Genomic DNA, 17,457 nt, shown 5'->3' on the forward strand with positions numbered 1-17,457 from the left:
GTTTAAAAAGAGAGCCCAATTCTCTGTCTTCATTGTGATAGCTGTCACTGAACAAATAGAAAACTTCTCTATGCAACATTTGCATTGTGAGGGCCCAGTGGAGGTTCTCTGATTTGAATCAACAGCAGATAAGAATTCAGTCAGTGACCTCAGCTTAAACTGATTCTTTTGGGTATCTCCCAAAAGACATAAAAAGGTCTGGAGGTCTGGAAAGAAGTCTCATTGGATGTCATGGCCACAGCGTTGAGTCTTCAAGAAATGACCCGTCTTAGTCTAAGACCACCAGCACAGCTTTGGGTTGAGCTGTTCTTACCATCCTGTTCTCCTGATAGAAGGAAAGAAGCAAATGTGCATTCCTCCCCAGAGGGAGGGAAATAGAAAGAACAAAGTGAAAGTAGAATTGGATGTACACCAGCAGCGTCCTCACTGTGACCGTGGTCTTTGTACATTTGGCTTTCCGAGGATCTGCAGGTGCATCCACAAAGGACAAGTAAAGAGCGGGTCAGGCCGGTCGCGGTGGCTCAAGCCTGTAATCCCAGCACTTTGGGAGGCTGAGACAGGTGGATCACGAGGTCAGGAGATCAAGACCATCCTGGCTAACACGGTGAAACCCCGTCTCTACTAAAAAAAAAAATACGAAAAACTAGCCGGGTGAGGTGGTGGGCGCCTGTAGTCCCAGCTACTCGGGAGGCTGAGGCAGGAGAATGGCGTAAACCCAGGAGGCGGAGCTTGCAGTGAGATCCGGCCACTGCACTCCAGCCTGGGAGACAGAGCGAGACCCCGTCTCAAAAAAAAAAAAAAAAAAAAAAAAAAAAAAAAAAAGAGCTGGTCAAAGATGGAGTCACCTTCCTCTCGCCTCACTGCCACCTCTCAGTTTATATCACTGCCATTTGTTTATTGAAATGAACTGGGACCAGGTATCTGGGAGTGAATTGGAGCCCACGTGCTTGACCCTTTGTAGATAGGATCATGGAGGGGAAAATGCTCAAGTTTCACATTTGTGAGTCTTTCCAGATGGCGCTTTATGGAAGGAGAGGCACTTACTGTTCATATGGCTTTTGTTTGTATAATCACAGGCGGAGGCGGAGGATGGCTTACTGCTCTACTGTGGGGAGAATGAACACGGGAGGGGAGATTTCATGTCCCTGGCTATCATCCGACGCTCCCTGCAGTTCAGGTAATTCCTGCCAAAAGCCTCACACTCTTCTTTTGTTACATTATCCTACGTTATATTTGCATTTTTATAGTATAAGAAATACATACAGGATAGATTCTAGTAGATGAAAGAATTGTTTGTATAAAATAAGTATGATATGAACCAGTTTACCAAATACTGGGGTACTGGGATTGCAGGATAACCTATAAAACTTGCGTTTTGGGACCTTGTAATCATTCATTCATTCAGCAGCACCTATGGTGTACCTGGCTCTGGAGGTGTTGTTGAGTGTACCTGGTGCTGCAGGTACTGTTGGATGTAACTGGTGCTGTAGGTGCTGCTGAATGTTTCTTGAGCATCTACAGTGTACCTGGCACTCCTGTCGATCCTGAGGATGCAGAGTGAGCCAAAGGAATACGGTTCCTTTTCTCTGGAGCTCTAGTGGATGTGATGGGAAGAAGGCTGGGGTCTTCTCATCTCCTTTTGGCAAATGTGGCTGACAGATGTGGACTGAGAGGAGCCTCCAACCTCCCATGGGCTCCCCATCCTCATCTTCCTCTGGGCTGTGCTGGGAATTCTTTGGCTTGCCTCCACTGCCCTCATCGTTTCTCCCCCAACACACTTTGGAAGCCACCTTTAGCTTATGTGTGGTCTTCTGCGGGGCAGAGTTTTGTGGAGGGGTGAAGATTTTAATGACTCTTGTGGAGGTGTGCAATGCACCTCCTTGTGAACAACCAGCAGGCACCAGCCTTGTCCTTCTCCGTGGTGCACTGGCTGACATCCTAATGGCACCAACCCCCTGCTGCCTGACCTTCAGCATATGATGCAACCTCTCCAAGCCTGCGTTTCCTGTGGGGCTGTTGTGAGGGTTAAATGAGTTAATTCATAAAAGCGCTTAGAGCAGTGTCTGACCCAGAGCAAGTACTCAATAAGCATCAGCCATTATTGTCTTCTTAAATTACTTTCAGCATAAAAAATGTTTTTGGTTAAGTTGAAGAAGGCCTCTGAGTATCCCACTTGGGCTAGAAAATGGGCCCCCATGCTTTGCTAAATGGTTTGATTCATGAAGTTTGGTGTTAGCCACCAGGATCTTGGGTGGTATTTTTTGCCTTGTGGGGTTCTAGCACTTGGAGGATCAGACAGACTCTCAGTAGCACTGACTATTGTTAGCTGGTAGCAGCTCTCCAACTGTGCAACTCCTACTGAGTGAATCTGCTATCCTCCTTGGGGTAAGCCTGTCCCGCAATGCCTCTTGACTGCATCTCACTTCACTGAGGATCTCGAGACAAAGGGAGGGCCTGAGAAGTGACTGCAGTTAATGAAAATGCTAGTAAGGAAAATGCCGGCCATGACTCCTTCCCCACGGGAAGTCTCAGGATCCTGTGGAAGAGGCCTGGTGGCTATTTGGAAGTTGACCAGAAAGGTCCAAGATTCCACCTGTTAGGCATAGTGACCGTGGGCACTCCTGGGCCATAGGGAGGTTGGGATAAAAACAAGAATAATGCAGTCATCTGAGGATGCTCCTCCTCTGTCTCACCTCTCTGCTGAGCTTCCTGTGGACCTCGCCTGTGTTTAGGTACAGCTAAGCACAGATGGCAGGGCTGGCTAGCTTGCCAAAATGAGCCTGAAGACCTGGATTTTTATATTTTATGAATATCACTGAGCTTTGTTATTTGAGAGTTGGGAAAGTCCCAGAGAAATCCTTGGAAGCAGAGTGACTCGTATTCTAATTCTCTGTACCTTGAATTCATGGTAAGCATTTGGCAATTGCTGAAAATGAGAAGGAGGTCCTTAGTTGCCCATCATTTTCTTTTCTTTTTTTTCTTTCTTATGATTTTTCCTTTACTTTTCTAATGGGTCCTGTCCTTTTCAGAAACAGAGAAGGCTAAATTCCTAATGAGCAGAAGTGATCATCGACTTCTAGTCAAAAGAAAATAGGAGCCAGGTGTGGTGGCTCACACCTGTAATCCCAGCACTTTGGGAGGCCAAGGCGGGTGGATCATGAGGTCAGGAGATCAAGACCATCCTGGCCAACATGGTGTAACCGCATCTCTACTAAAAATACAAAAATTAGCTGGGCATGCACCTGTAGTCCCAGCTACTCAGGAGGCTGAGGCGGGAGAATCGCTTGAACCCAGGAGGCAGAGGTTGCAGTGAGCAGAGATCACACCACTGCACTCCAGCCCGGGCAACAGAGCGAGACAGTCTCAAAAGAAAAGAAAAAAAGAAAATGGGATGCGGATTAGCTACTACCTTTCATTAATTTCTTTTTTCTTTTCGTTTTTCTTTCTTTCTTTATTTTTTTTTGAGACGGAGTCTGTTGCCAAGACTGGAGTGCAGTGGTGCAATCTGGGCTCAGTTCAACCTCCACCTCCCGGGTTCAAGCAATTCTCCTGCCTCATCCTCCCGAGTAGCTGGGATTACAAACATTCACCATCATGCTCAGTTAACTTTTGTATTTTTAGTAGAGACAGGATTTCACCATGTTGGCCAGGCTGGTCTCGAACTCCTGAACTCAAGTGATCCACCTGCCTCGGCCTCCCAGAGTGCTGGGATTACAGACATGGGCCACCATGCCCAGTTTTCTAAAATTTCAACTTGTATTTTTTATTTTTATTTTTATTTATTTTTGGGACAGAGTTTCACTCTGTTGCCCAGGCAGTGGCGTGAACTTGGCTTACTGTAACCTCCGCCTCCTGGGTTCAAACGATTCTGCTGCCTCTGCCTCTGGACTACAGGCACCTGCCACCATGCCCAGCTAATCTTTGTATTTTTAGTAGAGATGGAGTTTCACCATGTTGGTCAGGCTGGTCTTGAACTCCTGACCTCGGGTGATCCTCCCACCTTGGCCTCCCAAAGTGCTGGGATTACAGATGTAAACTACCATGCCTGGCCTAATGTCAACTTTATTTTAAATACAGGGGGTACATGCGCAGGTTTGCTACATGGGAATACTGCATGATGCTGAGGCTTGGAGTACAGATCCCATCACACAGGTAGTGAGCACAGTACGCAAATGCCCATGATTTTCTAAGTTGCAGAAAAAATCAGGCTAACAAAGGTCCTACGTTGAAAGGTCCTATGGGCAGATGAAAGATAACTAGACGGAGATGGTCCCCAGGAAGAGGTGCCTAGTTCTTCCCTGTATTGATTTCAACAGCACTTGATATTCATAAACATAACTCTGAACAGACTGACTCGGAAAGGAGCTGTTGACCTGGAAGTGACGTCCATGGAGTCTGAAAGCATAATGAGCTGGTTCTTCAAAGAATCTTCTTTTCCTTTTCCTCCCCAACAGGTTTAATTGTGGAACTGGGGTTGCCATCATCGTAAGTGAGACCAAAATCAAACTGGGGGGCTGGCACACAGTTATGCTCTACAGAGATGGGCAGAACGGGCTGCTGCAGCTGAACAACGGCACCCCGGTGACAGGCCAGTCTCAGGTAAGTATGAGCCCCACACCCTGCCCACCCCACGTACCACTCACCATGAGCCTCCTGAGAGGGGCTCACTGCACAGAGCCGTGGCAGCGTCTGCAGGATTCAAGTTCTGGATGGGCTTGGTGAGGCCTATTTCTCACGGTGAACCCATGCAACAGACCTTTGATGTGCTCTTGAGTGGTCTTGCACTCCAGGTGAGCTTTCAGGACACATACCCACCTCACATCTACCAAAGAGAAGAATTCAACTTACAAGCATCATTGCTGTTGGTGTACAGGTATGAAGGCTGCAGGCCTGTGCCCGAGGATATGTTCTCTTTCCTAAGTACATCAAAGCCAGCGGTAGAAGAAGGCCCATATTGGAAGAATAGAACCCATTATTACTATTATTACTTGGAGGCAGAGGGTCTCACTCTGTCCCCCAGGCTGGAGTGCAGTGGCAGAATCATAGCTTACTGCAGCCTCTACCTCCCTAGTTGAAACCATGCCACCTCAGCCTCCCAAGCAGCTGGAACTACAGGCATGTGCCACCATGCCTGGCTAATTTCTTTCTTTTTATTTTTATTTGTAGAGATAGAGTTTCACTGTGTTGCCCAGGCTGATCATGAACTCCTGGACGCAAGCAGTTCTCCCACCTAGGCCTCCCAAGTGCTGGGGTGACAGGGATGAGCCACCACACCCAGCCTAGAAGCCATTATTCGTGTCAAACACAAAGCTTGCTTTTAGGACAGGGGTGTTGCAATCCTGTGGCTTCAGAAGATAGTCTTGAAAGGTTCATTTGGTTCAAAATGCAGGAATAAGCTGTTCATCTACGTTTGAGGGGGGCCGTAATTATAGGAAATGGTAAAAAAAAAAAAAAAAAAAAAAGCTGGACTGTTGGGCTACTTAGCAAATCACCTAGTATTCACATATTTGTTATGGTCTGAGCAATTTTAGGACTATATTCAGAATAAACAGTTTGGATTAGCAGCCTGCCAAGGAACTGAGCCTATAATTATAATCAGGCAGGTGTCTATATTCTCCAAGGAAAAATGTAGCAAGAAAGCCTTTGTTTATATGTCTACAGCTTCCTCCCTGCTTGGGCTCCTCTCTACTCTTTGCCAGCAAGGCACATTATATAAAGCAGTGGTCCCCAACCTTTTTGGCACCAGGGACCAGTTTTGTGGAAGTCAGTTTTTCCATGGACCAGGGCGGGCGTTTGATTTCAGGATGAAAGTGTTCCATCTCAGATCGTCAGGCATGGTTAGAGTCTCAGAAGGAGCGTGTCACCTGGATCCCTCGCCCGTGCAGTTCACAATAGGGTTCGTGCCCCTCTAAGAAGCTAATGGCACAGCTGATCTGACAGGAGGCGGAGCTCAGGCGGAAATGCTCGCTCACCCCGCCACTCACCTTCTGCAGTGCACCCTGGTTCCTAACAGGCCACAGATTGGTATGGGTCCATGGCCATGGTTGGGGACCCCTGATATAAAGGGCTATGCCTTGCTGACATCCTGCCTTCCAAAATATAGAAGAAAATATCTCATTAATTTGGATCCCAGTGATTCCAAAGGAACAAGAATTCAAATTTTGTAAATGTGAATCCAGGGAGACTGTTTATGCTCTGATGGCTAGGTAAGAAAAAGACAGGGTCAGTGAACTACATCAGTGCCAGAACTATAGGCCTAACATGATAAAAGTTAGTTTGATAGGAATAAAGAAACTTCTAGCTTGGGTCCAAAATGCTAACATGAAGACAGAATGGAGAAGCTACAATAGAAGCCTGTGAAAATGTCTAATTGTTTAAAACAGGGGAAGTTCCATAGCTGTTAACGAACAGGGTCATGTGGTAACAATAAGCTAAAGAAATTATAGGCTGTGTTAACAGAGTCATAGCATCTAAAAAAGGGAGATGACGATCTTATTCTATTCTGTTGACTATGTGATAGCTTCTAGTGACTCGGATAGTGACTCTAATCCTCTGAAAGGATTACATTCACATCTGGATCACATCCTAAGAAGGCTGCAGACAGATTGGAGCAGTTCCAGGGGTAGTCACCCAAACTGGAAGATGACTTGAAATCCCTTCAATGATTGATTGAAGGAGCAATGTTTAGTTTGGAGAAGTGAAGATGAAGGCATGCAAGGTGGTTTTTCATTATAGAGTTCAAGAAAGAGCCTTGGGAAAGGAAGATTTACTCCATGGACCCCCCAAGGCCGAAGCTGAATGGGGTGAGCCTCAAGAGGTCGATTTTAGCTTCACCTAATAAAAGGACAGAAGTGCAACAGACTACCTCAGGAGAGGGGGGTATCTTTGGGGGGTGTTCAAGGGGTAACTTATCTAAACTTCTTGTTAGGGATGTAGCAGGAATCCAACAGCCAGTGAGAGCTTGAATTATACGAGTTTTTATATTTTTTGTTAATCTCAAGATTCTATGATTGTAATGAATATAAGAATTAATTGAGCCAGGTGCAGTGGCTCTTGCCTCCAATACCAGTACTTTGGGAGGCTAAAGTGGGTGGGTCACTTGAGGTCAGGAGTTCGAGACCAGCCTGGCCAACATGTGAAACCTTGTCTCTACTAAAAATATTAAAAAATTAGCCAGGTGTGGTGATGGGCGCCTGTAATCCCAGCTACTCAGGAGGCTGAGGCAGGAGAATCACCTGAACCTGGGAGGCAGAGGTTGCAGTGAACTTAGATTGCACTATTGCATTCCAGCCTAGGCTACAGAACAAGACTCCATCTCAAAAAAAAAAAAAAAAAAAAAGAATTAATTTAATTGCCAAGCACAGTGGCTCACACCTATAATTCTCACACTTTGGGAAGCCAAGGCAGGAGGATCACTTGAGCTCAGGAGTTTGAGACTAGCCTAGGCAACATGATGAAACCCCATCTCTACCAAAAATAGAAAATTTAGCCAGATGTTGTGGCATATGCCTGTAGTCCCAGCTACTTGGGAGGCTAAGGAGGGAGGATCGCTTGAGCCCAGGAGGTCAAGCCTGCAGTGAGTGATCTTTGAGCCTATGAATAGCTCTGCACTTCAGCCTGGGTAACATAGTCAGACCCCATCTGTATTAGTCTGTTCTCATACTGCTATGAAGAAATATCCGAGACTGGGTAATTCATAAAGAAAAGAGGTTTAATTGACGTACAATTCTGCATGGCTGGAAAGGCCTCAGAAAACTTACAATCATAGTGGAAGGGGAAGCAAACGTGTCCTTCTTCACATGGCAGCAGCAAGGAGAAGTGCTGAGCGAAGAGGGGAAAGCCCCTTATAAAACTATCAGAGCTCATGAGAACTCACTATCGCGAGAACAGCCTGGCGGTAAACACCCCCATGATTCAGTTACCTCCCACCGAGTCCTTCCCACGACACGTGGGGATTATGGGAGCTACAATTCAAGATGATATTTGGGTGGAGACACAGCCAAGCCATATCACCATCTTTTTTTAAAAAAGGAATTAATTGCAAGAAGCATGTAGCTTTATGGATACTCAGGCTGAAGATTGCCTCCATACTAGCAAGATTTGCTAAGCAAGTTGTCAAGCAGGACCACAGGTGTGGCTGTTTAATAAGCTGTCCTGAGAGACAGTGATTCTATCTTAAGTGAGATTCCCCAGCAACAGACCTGAGATGTGGAGTCCTGTGCAAGTGATGTATTAAGAAAGTGCTCCCAGGAGAAACTGCTGAGAGAGAGGAGACGGACAGGGAAGAAGAGGTTATCAGCAAGAGTGAGATCTCAGGCCAAGTTTTTCAGAGTATGGTTTCTGCCTGATCCAGTAGAGGAGCTCTGGAGTGTAAATTATACCTCAGACTCATCCCAAACCGTTAAGGACTGCCCTGGGAGAATGTGAGTTCTTCCATTTCTCTGTAAAGGCAGGCAAAGCAAGCTCCAGGGATCAGAAGGCAACCTTCATCTGAAGCCAGGTTTGAAGACTATTGCCGGGGATCTTGCGAAGGGCGCAGCAAAGTAGCCACCCACCCCTTCAAGGCACTTTATGCTCTAGAAAAGGATTGAGCTGTCAGCCTCCTGCTGTGGCCCCAGATCACGGAACAAAACTGGAAGGGCCAGGATGGGATCCAGAAGAAGTCAATTCTGAGAATCTTGGTGAAAGAAGCCAAGAGGACGTTTAACTCATCTAATGAAAGCAGCATGCTCAGTGGCTGGCAAACAGAGTAACTGACCCTGAAAACCCATATCCTAGCTTGTATTCAGTCTGCTATTTACAAATGATTCTTATCTCTTCATCAGAAAAGGTAAAATAATGATTAGATTTTCCACTTGCTGGTAACGGAAGTTTAAAGGATCATAATTATGTTTCAGAGTCTTACACTCTGAACATTTTCTAAGTTCTAGCAGTGTGCCTTTCCCTGACACCCTTCCTTACCCTATAATGCAGGTGAATGAGATATTTTGGTCATAAAAAAAAGAATGACCAGGCCAGGTATGGTGGCTCATTCCTGTAATCCCAGCACTTTGGGAGGCCAAGGCGGGTGGATCACAAGGTCAGGAGTTCGAAACCAGCCTGACCAATGTGGTGAAACCCAGTCTCTACTAAAAATATAAAATTAGCTGGGTGTGGTAGCACATGCCTGTAATCCCAGCTACTCAGGAGGCTGAGGCAGGAGAATAGCTTGGACCTAGGAGGCAGAGGTTACATTGAGCCAAGATGGCTCAGCCCGGGCAACAGAGCAAGACTCTGTCTCAAAAAAAAAAAAGGCCAAGGGTGGTGACTTAATTTTGTCCCACCTAATCTTCAGCTCTGTATTTTGTAACCTTAAAACCTGCAATCCAGATCGTGGTTTGGTCTAAGATGGGAAATTTTCCTACCTCACTGTAACAACACTTTAAAAAAAAGTCATATTCATAAGCAAATTTCAAAACACTTTGCATCATGATCTGTTTGGTAATTTCCCCCCACCCCCCACCCCACCCCAACAATGTTTCTCTCAGGATATAGTATAAAGGTGACTAGGACAATGAAAAGGTAATGATTAGCCCACTGTATATGAAATTAGTATTATCACCTTTGGAGGCACAGAATAGCCCTAAGATCCTTCCAAAGTACACAGTCAGCTGGTGTCAGGACTGGAAAGAGAACGTTTTTGTTGGATGCCTAGCATGGTTCACTGCCTGGTGGGTCAGGCGTGGCTCTGACCTCCCTTCCCTTCCCTTCTAGACATTCCAAAATTCTCCCTTCTGGAAGCACAGCCCTCTGAGAAACTCATTGAGTTCTCTACGGTAATTGTGGGTTTAATTTTCCAGTAAGGCAAGGTCTTAAAGATAAATACAGATGGAAGAAAACGCTGGAGCTGTCACTGATGTCTTAACCATGTCCCTCATAAAAATCTGGTGTGTTTTGGCTTTTAATTTTGTTTAGTGAGAGTATTCATGAGTGGTCATCTTTCTTAAAGGGCCAATACAGTAAAATTACTTTCCGGACACCTCTCTATCTTGGTGGCGCTCCCAGCGCTTACTGGTTGGTCAGAGCAACAGGGACAAACCGAGGCTTTCAAGGTTGTGTGCAGTCACTCGTTGTGAATGGGAGGAGAATCGACATGAGGCCCTGGCCCCTGGGAAAAGCACTCAGCGGGGCTGATGTGGGTAAGTGGTTGCCCGGTGGGTTGGGGTAGTCTTATGGGACGTATGTCTTATGGGACTGCCTTTCTGGCTTGGCCCGTGGAGGGAACAGCAACATTAGGTGCTACCCTGGGAAGCTGGTACCTGCAGAACGTCAGGAGGGAGGTGGGCCCCAGGGGTGAGGCTGGTGCTCTGCAGACATGCTGACTCTGCATCTGAACACCAAGATATGGAAACAGTATGGTGGACCAAACACTGATTGTGTCTTGCTAGCAATTTGGGTCTCATGATGAAATATGGCATGGTCTTATTGGACAAAGCAACAAGCAATCCAGCCCATTTGCCTTACCTCACCCAGTCCAGTGGAAGAGCTAACACAGTAATGTAAGAAGAGCTTTCATATACTCTCTGTTTCTTAAAGAAGTGGTCGAATTCTAATTCATGATCATAGTGCCAAACATTTTCTCATACACTCTCTCATTTACTTTCACACTAACTCTAAGAGGTAGAAATTATTATCATGCCCATTTTATAGATGAAGAAACTGGGGCTTGCAGAAGTTAAATAACTTATCGAAAGTAGCAGGCAGAGCTAGGCTTATTTTTAAAGCAATAAGGATGTTTATTCTATCACTGAAGGCAGCAGGTAGATAATTCCCAGGTTGGTTAATTCAGGGACTGTCTACTAGAGCTGCCATAACAAAATACTGCAGACTGGGGGAGTTAAACATCCAAAATTAATTTTCCCACAGTTCTGGAGGCTGGAAGTCCCAGATCAAGGTGCCGGCCAATTTGGTTCCTGGGGAGGCCTCTCTCCTTGGCTTGCAGACAGCCACCTTCTCACTGTGTGCTCCAGGGGTCTTTCCTCTGTGTGTGCACACCCCTGGTATGTCTGTGTGTCCAAATATCCTCCTACAAGGATACCTATCAGACCGGATTAAGTCCCCACTCTTATGACCTCAATTAACCTTAAATACCTCCTTAAAGATACTATCTCCAAATACAGAGAGTTAGGACTTCAACTGTGAATTTGGGAGGAAAAGCAGTTTAGTCCATAACAGGGTCTCTATGATATCAGGACTCTGGATTGATATCTCTAGGATACTCTCCTTTTCACTCACTACTCTAAGCATCACATCCTCATGACTTTGCCAAGCCCCATCTCTCAGATGTTATTTTGAAAGAATGCACAGTGAACATCATAGTCTCATTGCCTAGATTCTACTGTTAACATTTTGCTGCATTTTCTTGACCACATATCAATTCATCCCTCTCCCCATTCCTCAATCAGAGGTAGTATTCATTCCTCATGACTCCTAGAACAGTCATTTGTTTTGTTTGTTTTTCTTGTAGCTAATATTAGTTGAGCACCTACTTTAAGTAGGCATCATTCTAAATTACTTTGATCTTTCCAAGGTTATTATGAAATAGGTGCTATCATTAGCCTTACTTTACAGATAAGAACCAATGGGGCTGGATGCGATGGCTCATGCATGCAGCACTTTGGGAGGCTGAGGCAGGCAAATCACCTGAGGTCAGGAGTTGGAGACCAGCCTGGCCAACATGGTGAAACTCCGTCTCTACTAAAATACAAAAATTAGCTGGGCATGGTGTCACGCCTCTGTAATCCCAGCTACCCAGGAGGCTGAGGCAGGAGAATTGCTTGAACTCAGGAGGCAGAGGTTGCAGTGAGCTGAGATTGTGCCACTACACTCCAGCTTGGGCAACAGAGTGAGATTCTGTCTTAAAAAAAACAAAAAACAAAACAAAACAAAAAACCAATGGCGCAGAACAGTTAAGTAACTCGCCCAAGGTCACACAGGTACTAAGTGGTAGAGCCTAATGTGACCTCAGCCATTCTGGCACCAGGGACTACCCTCTTAACAAAATCAACTACATCAATGGCTACCAAATTGTTTCCTTCCACCTTGTTCACTCCTATAGGTGATGCCATTGTTATAACTATAAAAGATGCAGTTTACTTAACAAAAAAAGTTTACCATCCGTTGATTACTTGGTCAAAGTAAACAGTAAGCAGCAATGACTGAAACAATTATTAAAGTTGTCACTATGGTAGGACAATGTCTCCAAAATCCGTTTTCTCTCTGTGATGATTCAGAACATAAGAACCAGCCATTCCATTAGGAATCACATGCCTTGTTTATGAGCCTGGACCCTGAAGGCAGATTACCTGGATTTGAAAAATTTTTGCAACTCAGTCTCCACATCTAGAAATAGTATCTACCTCATAAGATTATTTTGTTTAAATGAGTTGTGGTGCATAAAAAGCGCTTAGAATAGGGCTTTGCACATCACAAACATTTCATAAATATTTCCTGTTATTAATATTATTATTCATATTCTAATCCTACCCATCAAACCAGCTATAATCTGTTTCTTCAGGGGAACAGCCCTGAATAAACCTGGCAGTCCTGAGATGGCATGGAAACCTCTTACAGGTAGTTCAGAGGTTGCAAAGTTGGGCAAAAACTGATTTCTGCCAGCTTTGTTAATTCCGGCACAGTGTGATACCCGCTTCTCCAGCAGGTGGCACCAAAAAGACCTCTCTTGCGGGCTCCAGCTCCCTGGATACAGCTATTGGATTACTGTATAGATTTCTCTCTGTGAATGTTAATGGCACCTGTCAGCCATGTTGGTGTTTTACATTTCTTCCCATTTCATTTTCCCCTGGGTTATAAGAGTGGGGCTGGTTATCCTTCCTCAGCTTTCATGTTTGCTGTCCTTTGGGTTACTCCTCCTGAAATTCAAGTTTTTGTAAGTCAAACGCGGCCTCACCAGGGAGGTCATGGTTTCCTGTCTGATATCTCTAACTTGGCATTGCCATCTTCAGCTGTGACTTCTTCTCTGCCTTCCCACTAAACCTGTTTTCATTCCCCAGAGGGGCCTTTCATTACTCAGTTCCTTCCACTTCATTTCTTGTCTTTCGTTAGCCTGTTCCCAGCTCCTGTGCTCTCTGCAAGTCACATTCTACAATAGTTAGTCAGAAATCTCAGCAAATTTTGCGTTCTCTGGTCCAGCTCTTGATTATTTCCATTCAGATTCTCAAACCTATATTTCCACTGCTCATTTATGCCAATCCTGTCTTGGATATCCCCACTCTGCTGGAGCAGTCACAGAGCCACTTCCCGGATTTGAGATTCAAGGGGTCTGTGGTGACCATGGGTCTCACCCTGGCTTACCAGCTCTTTTCCTCATTTCACTCAATAAATACTTCACTGAGCACCTGCTTAGTGCTTGTCACAGTGTTGGGTGCTGGAGATCAAGTAATGAACAAGGCAGGATCCGGCTCAGTCCTCATATGGTTACCATGAGGAGAGACCAAATTAATATAATAATCACACAGTGATGGTGAAGTTACACCTGGGGTAAGTGTTATGAAGGAGAAGTGATGCTGCAATGGTGATGTTCAATAGGGAGGTTGTAGGGTTTGGGGGCCGGGGAAAGAGTTTCTCAGAAGAGGATGTTAATATGAAGCAAGAGTAGGAGTGAAAATGTGGAGAAGGGAGAGAAGGACGTTCCAGGCGAGGGAAGGGTTCATTCCAGGGGAAGAGGAAGTGGGGGATGGGTGCCATGATGTAGTTTGTGATTTGAGAAGATCCCCCTGAAAGCTCATTAGAAGGGGCTTTCAGGGATACATGTAGAGCAGCTGAGGTCTATTGCAGTAGGTCACATGACAAATGACGGTTTAATCCAGGTGGTAGTGGTGGTAGAAACAGAGAGAGATCTGACAGATCATTAGGGGAAAAATAGGTGGGCCTCGGTTATGGATTGGGGGCTGGAGACAGGGAATTTTCTCCTTGTTCATGGTCTCTTTAAGGAACTCCACCCAATAATGTTCCACATTCTTTCCCCTCCTTAGAAGTCTTATTTCTCTTCTGGCCGGGCGCGGTGGCTCAAGCCTGTAATCCCAGCACTTTGGGAGGCCGAGACGGGCGGATCACGAGGTCAGGAGATCGAGACCATCCTGGCTAACACGGTGAAACCCTGTCTCTACTAAAAAAAAAAATACAAACAATTAGCCGGGCGAGATGGCGGGCGCCTGTAGTCCCAGCTACTCGGGAGGCTGAGGCGAGAGAATGGCGTAAACCCGGGAGGCGGAGCTTGCAGTGAGCTGAGATCCGGCCACTGCACTCCAGCCTGGGCGACAGAGCGAGACTCCGTCTCAAAAAAAAAAAAAAAAAAAAAAAAAGTCTTATTTCTCTTCTACCTCTTGCTTTCTTATCTAGCAGAAACCTACACAACAGCCAGCCTATAGTAGGCGCTGGTGAAAGTGACTTTACATATTGATGATGAGGTCCATGTATACATGACCTTGCCGCACCCACCTCTCCTCCTCATCACTCTGAGTTGAGAGTTTTCCCCCTAAAATGAACCTATTCAGCTACACTCTGCACTCACCCTTCCTGGCTTCCCTGGGCTCTTGCTGCCAGGGTTCTCTCTTCTCAGTAGCCCAGGGGTTCTTAACCTTTTTTGCACTGCAGCCCCCTTTGGTGGTCTGGGGAAGCCCATGGGCCTCTTCTCATAACGATGTTCTTAAATGGAGAAAAATAATATATGTAATATTATAAGGGGAAACAATTATACTGAAACCCAGCCCTATCATATATTTTTTGTTTTGCTTTTACAATAATATATGTGCTCCTTTATAGAGCATTAAGGAACAGAATTATTTAATGGTGGGTGAAATAACTCCCATGACTTCAAAGTAGCAACAAGTATAAATGATACTTTGAAATATGTGCAATAAATGGAATGTGACAACAACTGTGAGGTCTGTTGGTCACAAGTCACAAGAACTACTAATACTGGAAGTATCTTGCCTGCGTTGAAAGTTGATGGAAATACATACCCAGCTCCAGGCAGAGGCTAGGCAAAATACACATGCAATATTTTTTCCTTCTCGGTTCACAGAGCCCCTGCTGTGGCTTACTCACCCATGCTTAGGTTCTCTCCAGCTCACACAGGTGCCATGCCTTGTGTGACCCTGTACCCACACCGGTTTGGAAACTCTGGGAACCTCTCTCCCTTCTTTCAAGGCCTGATACCAGCACTGAGTATTTCCACAGTCATCTTAGACTTAAATCCAACCAAAGCAACCTCTCCCTTTGCTTTGCAGAAGTCAGGTCCTGTCCACAGCCACTCTTATTTCTTCCCTCCTGCACCATTCTTTTAGTCTTTCAAGCTACAAATATTGAGATTGTGCTGGAGGAATCTTCTTGCCCTTCGACCACTACAGTGAATCTCTCATTTCTTCCTTCCTTGGATGTCTGATCCTTCACAGTCTCTCCAGTTTCTTTGTGGCCACCCTGTTCACTCCCCTATAGGACTTCTTTCCTCTCCTCCACTCCTGTCACTCATCAGTCTGTCTTGCGTGCCATTCCCAGAGTAATCTTGCTGAAATGCTGCTTTCACCAAGTCAGCAACTCCATCTGGCTTTCATGACCTCCCCTACCCTACCCTCACCTCTTAAAAAAATAGTTAAAATGCATAAGATTTGTAAAGTAATCCTTTTCTGTTCATCTAAAATAACATACAAGGACTCCGCTTCTTTCTGTGGATCTAGCCAAGCTCTGGGAAGGAATCACAACGCACAGAAATTGGCAGGGCTCAGGGACGTTTGAGAGTTTGGCTCTTTAAGATCGAAGTCAGCCAGCATCTCTGTGGAGACTGCGAATGCTGGGCGTGACATTCTTAGGGCTGTGGCTGGAGACCACTGGCCATGTCTGCCTGAACATGCAGTAGCCACCAGCTGGAATTCACAGAGGCTAGCCCACCCCAGCTGGGGTGGCAAGCCATCTGCACGGGCTTTAATTTAATTCTGTTAGCAGTCCCTGAAGTCAGTCTCCTCTCCTGGGTCTCCCCTGGGTGCCTGGCCCTTACCCGTCCTCCCAGTGAGTCTTTATGAAAAGTCTGGACCAATTCAAGGAGGGAAGGGTGAGAGATTCATTCGGCCAAGATGACACACTCAGGCCAGGGGAGGCTCCTGCCCTCACAGGGTGGGCTACCAGCTCATGCAGAGGGAAGCCTTGACGACTGGGAGAGAGCACAGCTGGACCCTTCATTTCCAGGGGCACGCCCTTCTACCTCCACCCCCAGAAAAAAGTGTTTTGTACTCCCTCATGTGGTTCTGGGCCAGATGGTGGTCCATCTGTCTTAACTGATTTCTTACACACAAAGAGAAAACACAAAGAAGCAGAAGAAAAACAGCCCATGAAAAGTCCATTTGTTTTCCTCTGATGACCTGCACTTGAAAATGACAAAGGATACCCTTTCTGGATCTCTCTGATCTGTTTGGTGAAGAGAACTCACTCATCGGGTGTTAAGCCTTTCAGCCTTCTTACTGCAGGCCACCTTTCTGTCCCTCATCAGGGTGTAACTTTGGAAGTAGAAATAGGGATTCTGAAACCCATGTGCCAACGTATTATGGGGCCCTCTCTCTCTGCTTCCTACCCCAGACAGAGGAGTTGACAATCCAGGTGAGTTAATCAGCTTAGATGTGGCTGAGTAACCCCTTCTGTGCCTACCTTGCTTGTCTCAACTTTGAACCAACAAGGCAGCAGCACTTAAGCTAATTGGGGTCATGCAATTTAGAATGCTTTTAACATAAACACCCTGTTGACATTGGAGGGATTGAAATATGCTCTTGTGGGAGCAACAGAGAGATGAATTAAAGCAGAAACAGCTCAGTCATCCCAGTTAGTGGTCATAAAATTGCCCAGAAATGTATTATTTGATTTATTGTGTCCATCATGTTTTTTAAAGTCTCTATGGCTCTTCATACAGGACAAACCAAAATCAAATTAAAATGAAGAGCAGGTTCCACTTATGCTGAAAGCCTATTTGCAGTTGTGCAGAGCTGCAAATCAACAGGAGTAAGAACTGAACTGTATTTATTCAGAACCATGAGCTGCTGGTGGGGTCAGTGCCACTGTGTTGGACTGGCACACATGGCAGATGGGCTTTGTAATTCCCATTCTGTATTTAGGGGAATGCAGCAGTGGAATCTGCGATGAGGCCTCGTGCGTCAATGGTGGCACCTGTACAGCAATCAAAGCCGACTCCTACATTTGCCTCTGTCCCCTTGGGTTTAAAGGTCGACACTGTGAAGACGGTGAGAAAGAAGCAAGTTGATAGCAGTTTCTATCTGCATGTTAATTTGTGTAGATGTACTTTATCATCCATGTAGGTTTTTTTTTTTTTTTTTTTTTTTTTTTTGAGACAACGGCTCCCTCTGTTACCCAGGCTGGAGTGCAGTGGCACATCTCGGCTCATTGCAACTTCTG

General features: G+C 45.6%; 1 protein-coding gene across 4 annotated transcripts in view; it reads left to right on the forward strand.

Annotated features, from left to right (window-relative positions):
* Positions 1 to 17,457, forward strand: part of EGFLAM (EGF like, fibronectin type III and laminin G domains) — a 201,040-nt gene that overhangs the window by 143,788 nt on the left and 39,795 nt on the right. For all 4 annotated transcript variants that reach the window (XM_030927902.1, XM_030927904.1, XM_030927901.1 and 1 more), the window contains exons 10-13: positions 1,077 to 1,177; positions 4,455 to 4,599; positions 9,989 to 10,178; positions 17,160 to 17,285. In XM_030927902.1, coding sequence (XP_030783762.1) covers positions 1,077 to 1,177; positions 4,455 to 4,599; positions 9,989 to 10,178; positions 17,160 to 17,285 — 562 coding nt within the window. The remainder of the gene's footprint in view (positions 1 to 1,076; positions 1,178 to 4,454; positions 4,600 to 9,988; positions 10,179 to 17,159; positions 17,286 to 17,457) is intronic.

Source organism: Rhinopithecus roxellana, chromosome 3 (genome assembly GCF_007565055.1).
Source record: "Rhinopithecus roxellana isolate Shanxi Qingling chromosome 3, ASM756505v1, whole genome shotgun sequence".
NCBI classification, from domain to species: domain Eukaryota; kingdom Metazoa; phylum Chordata; class Mammalia; order Primates; family Cercopithecidae; genus Rhinopithecus; species Rhinopithecus roxellana.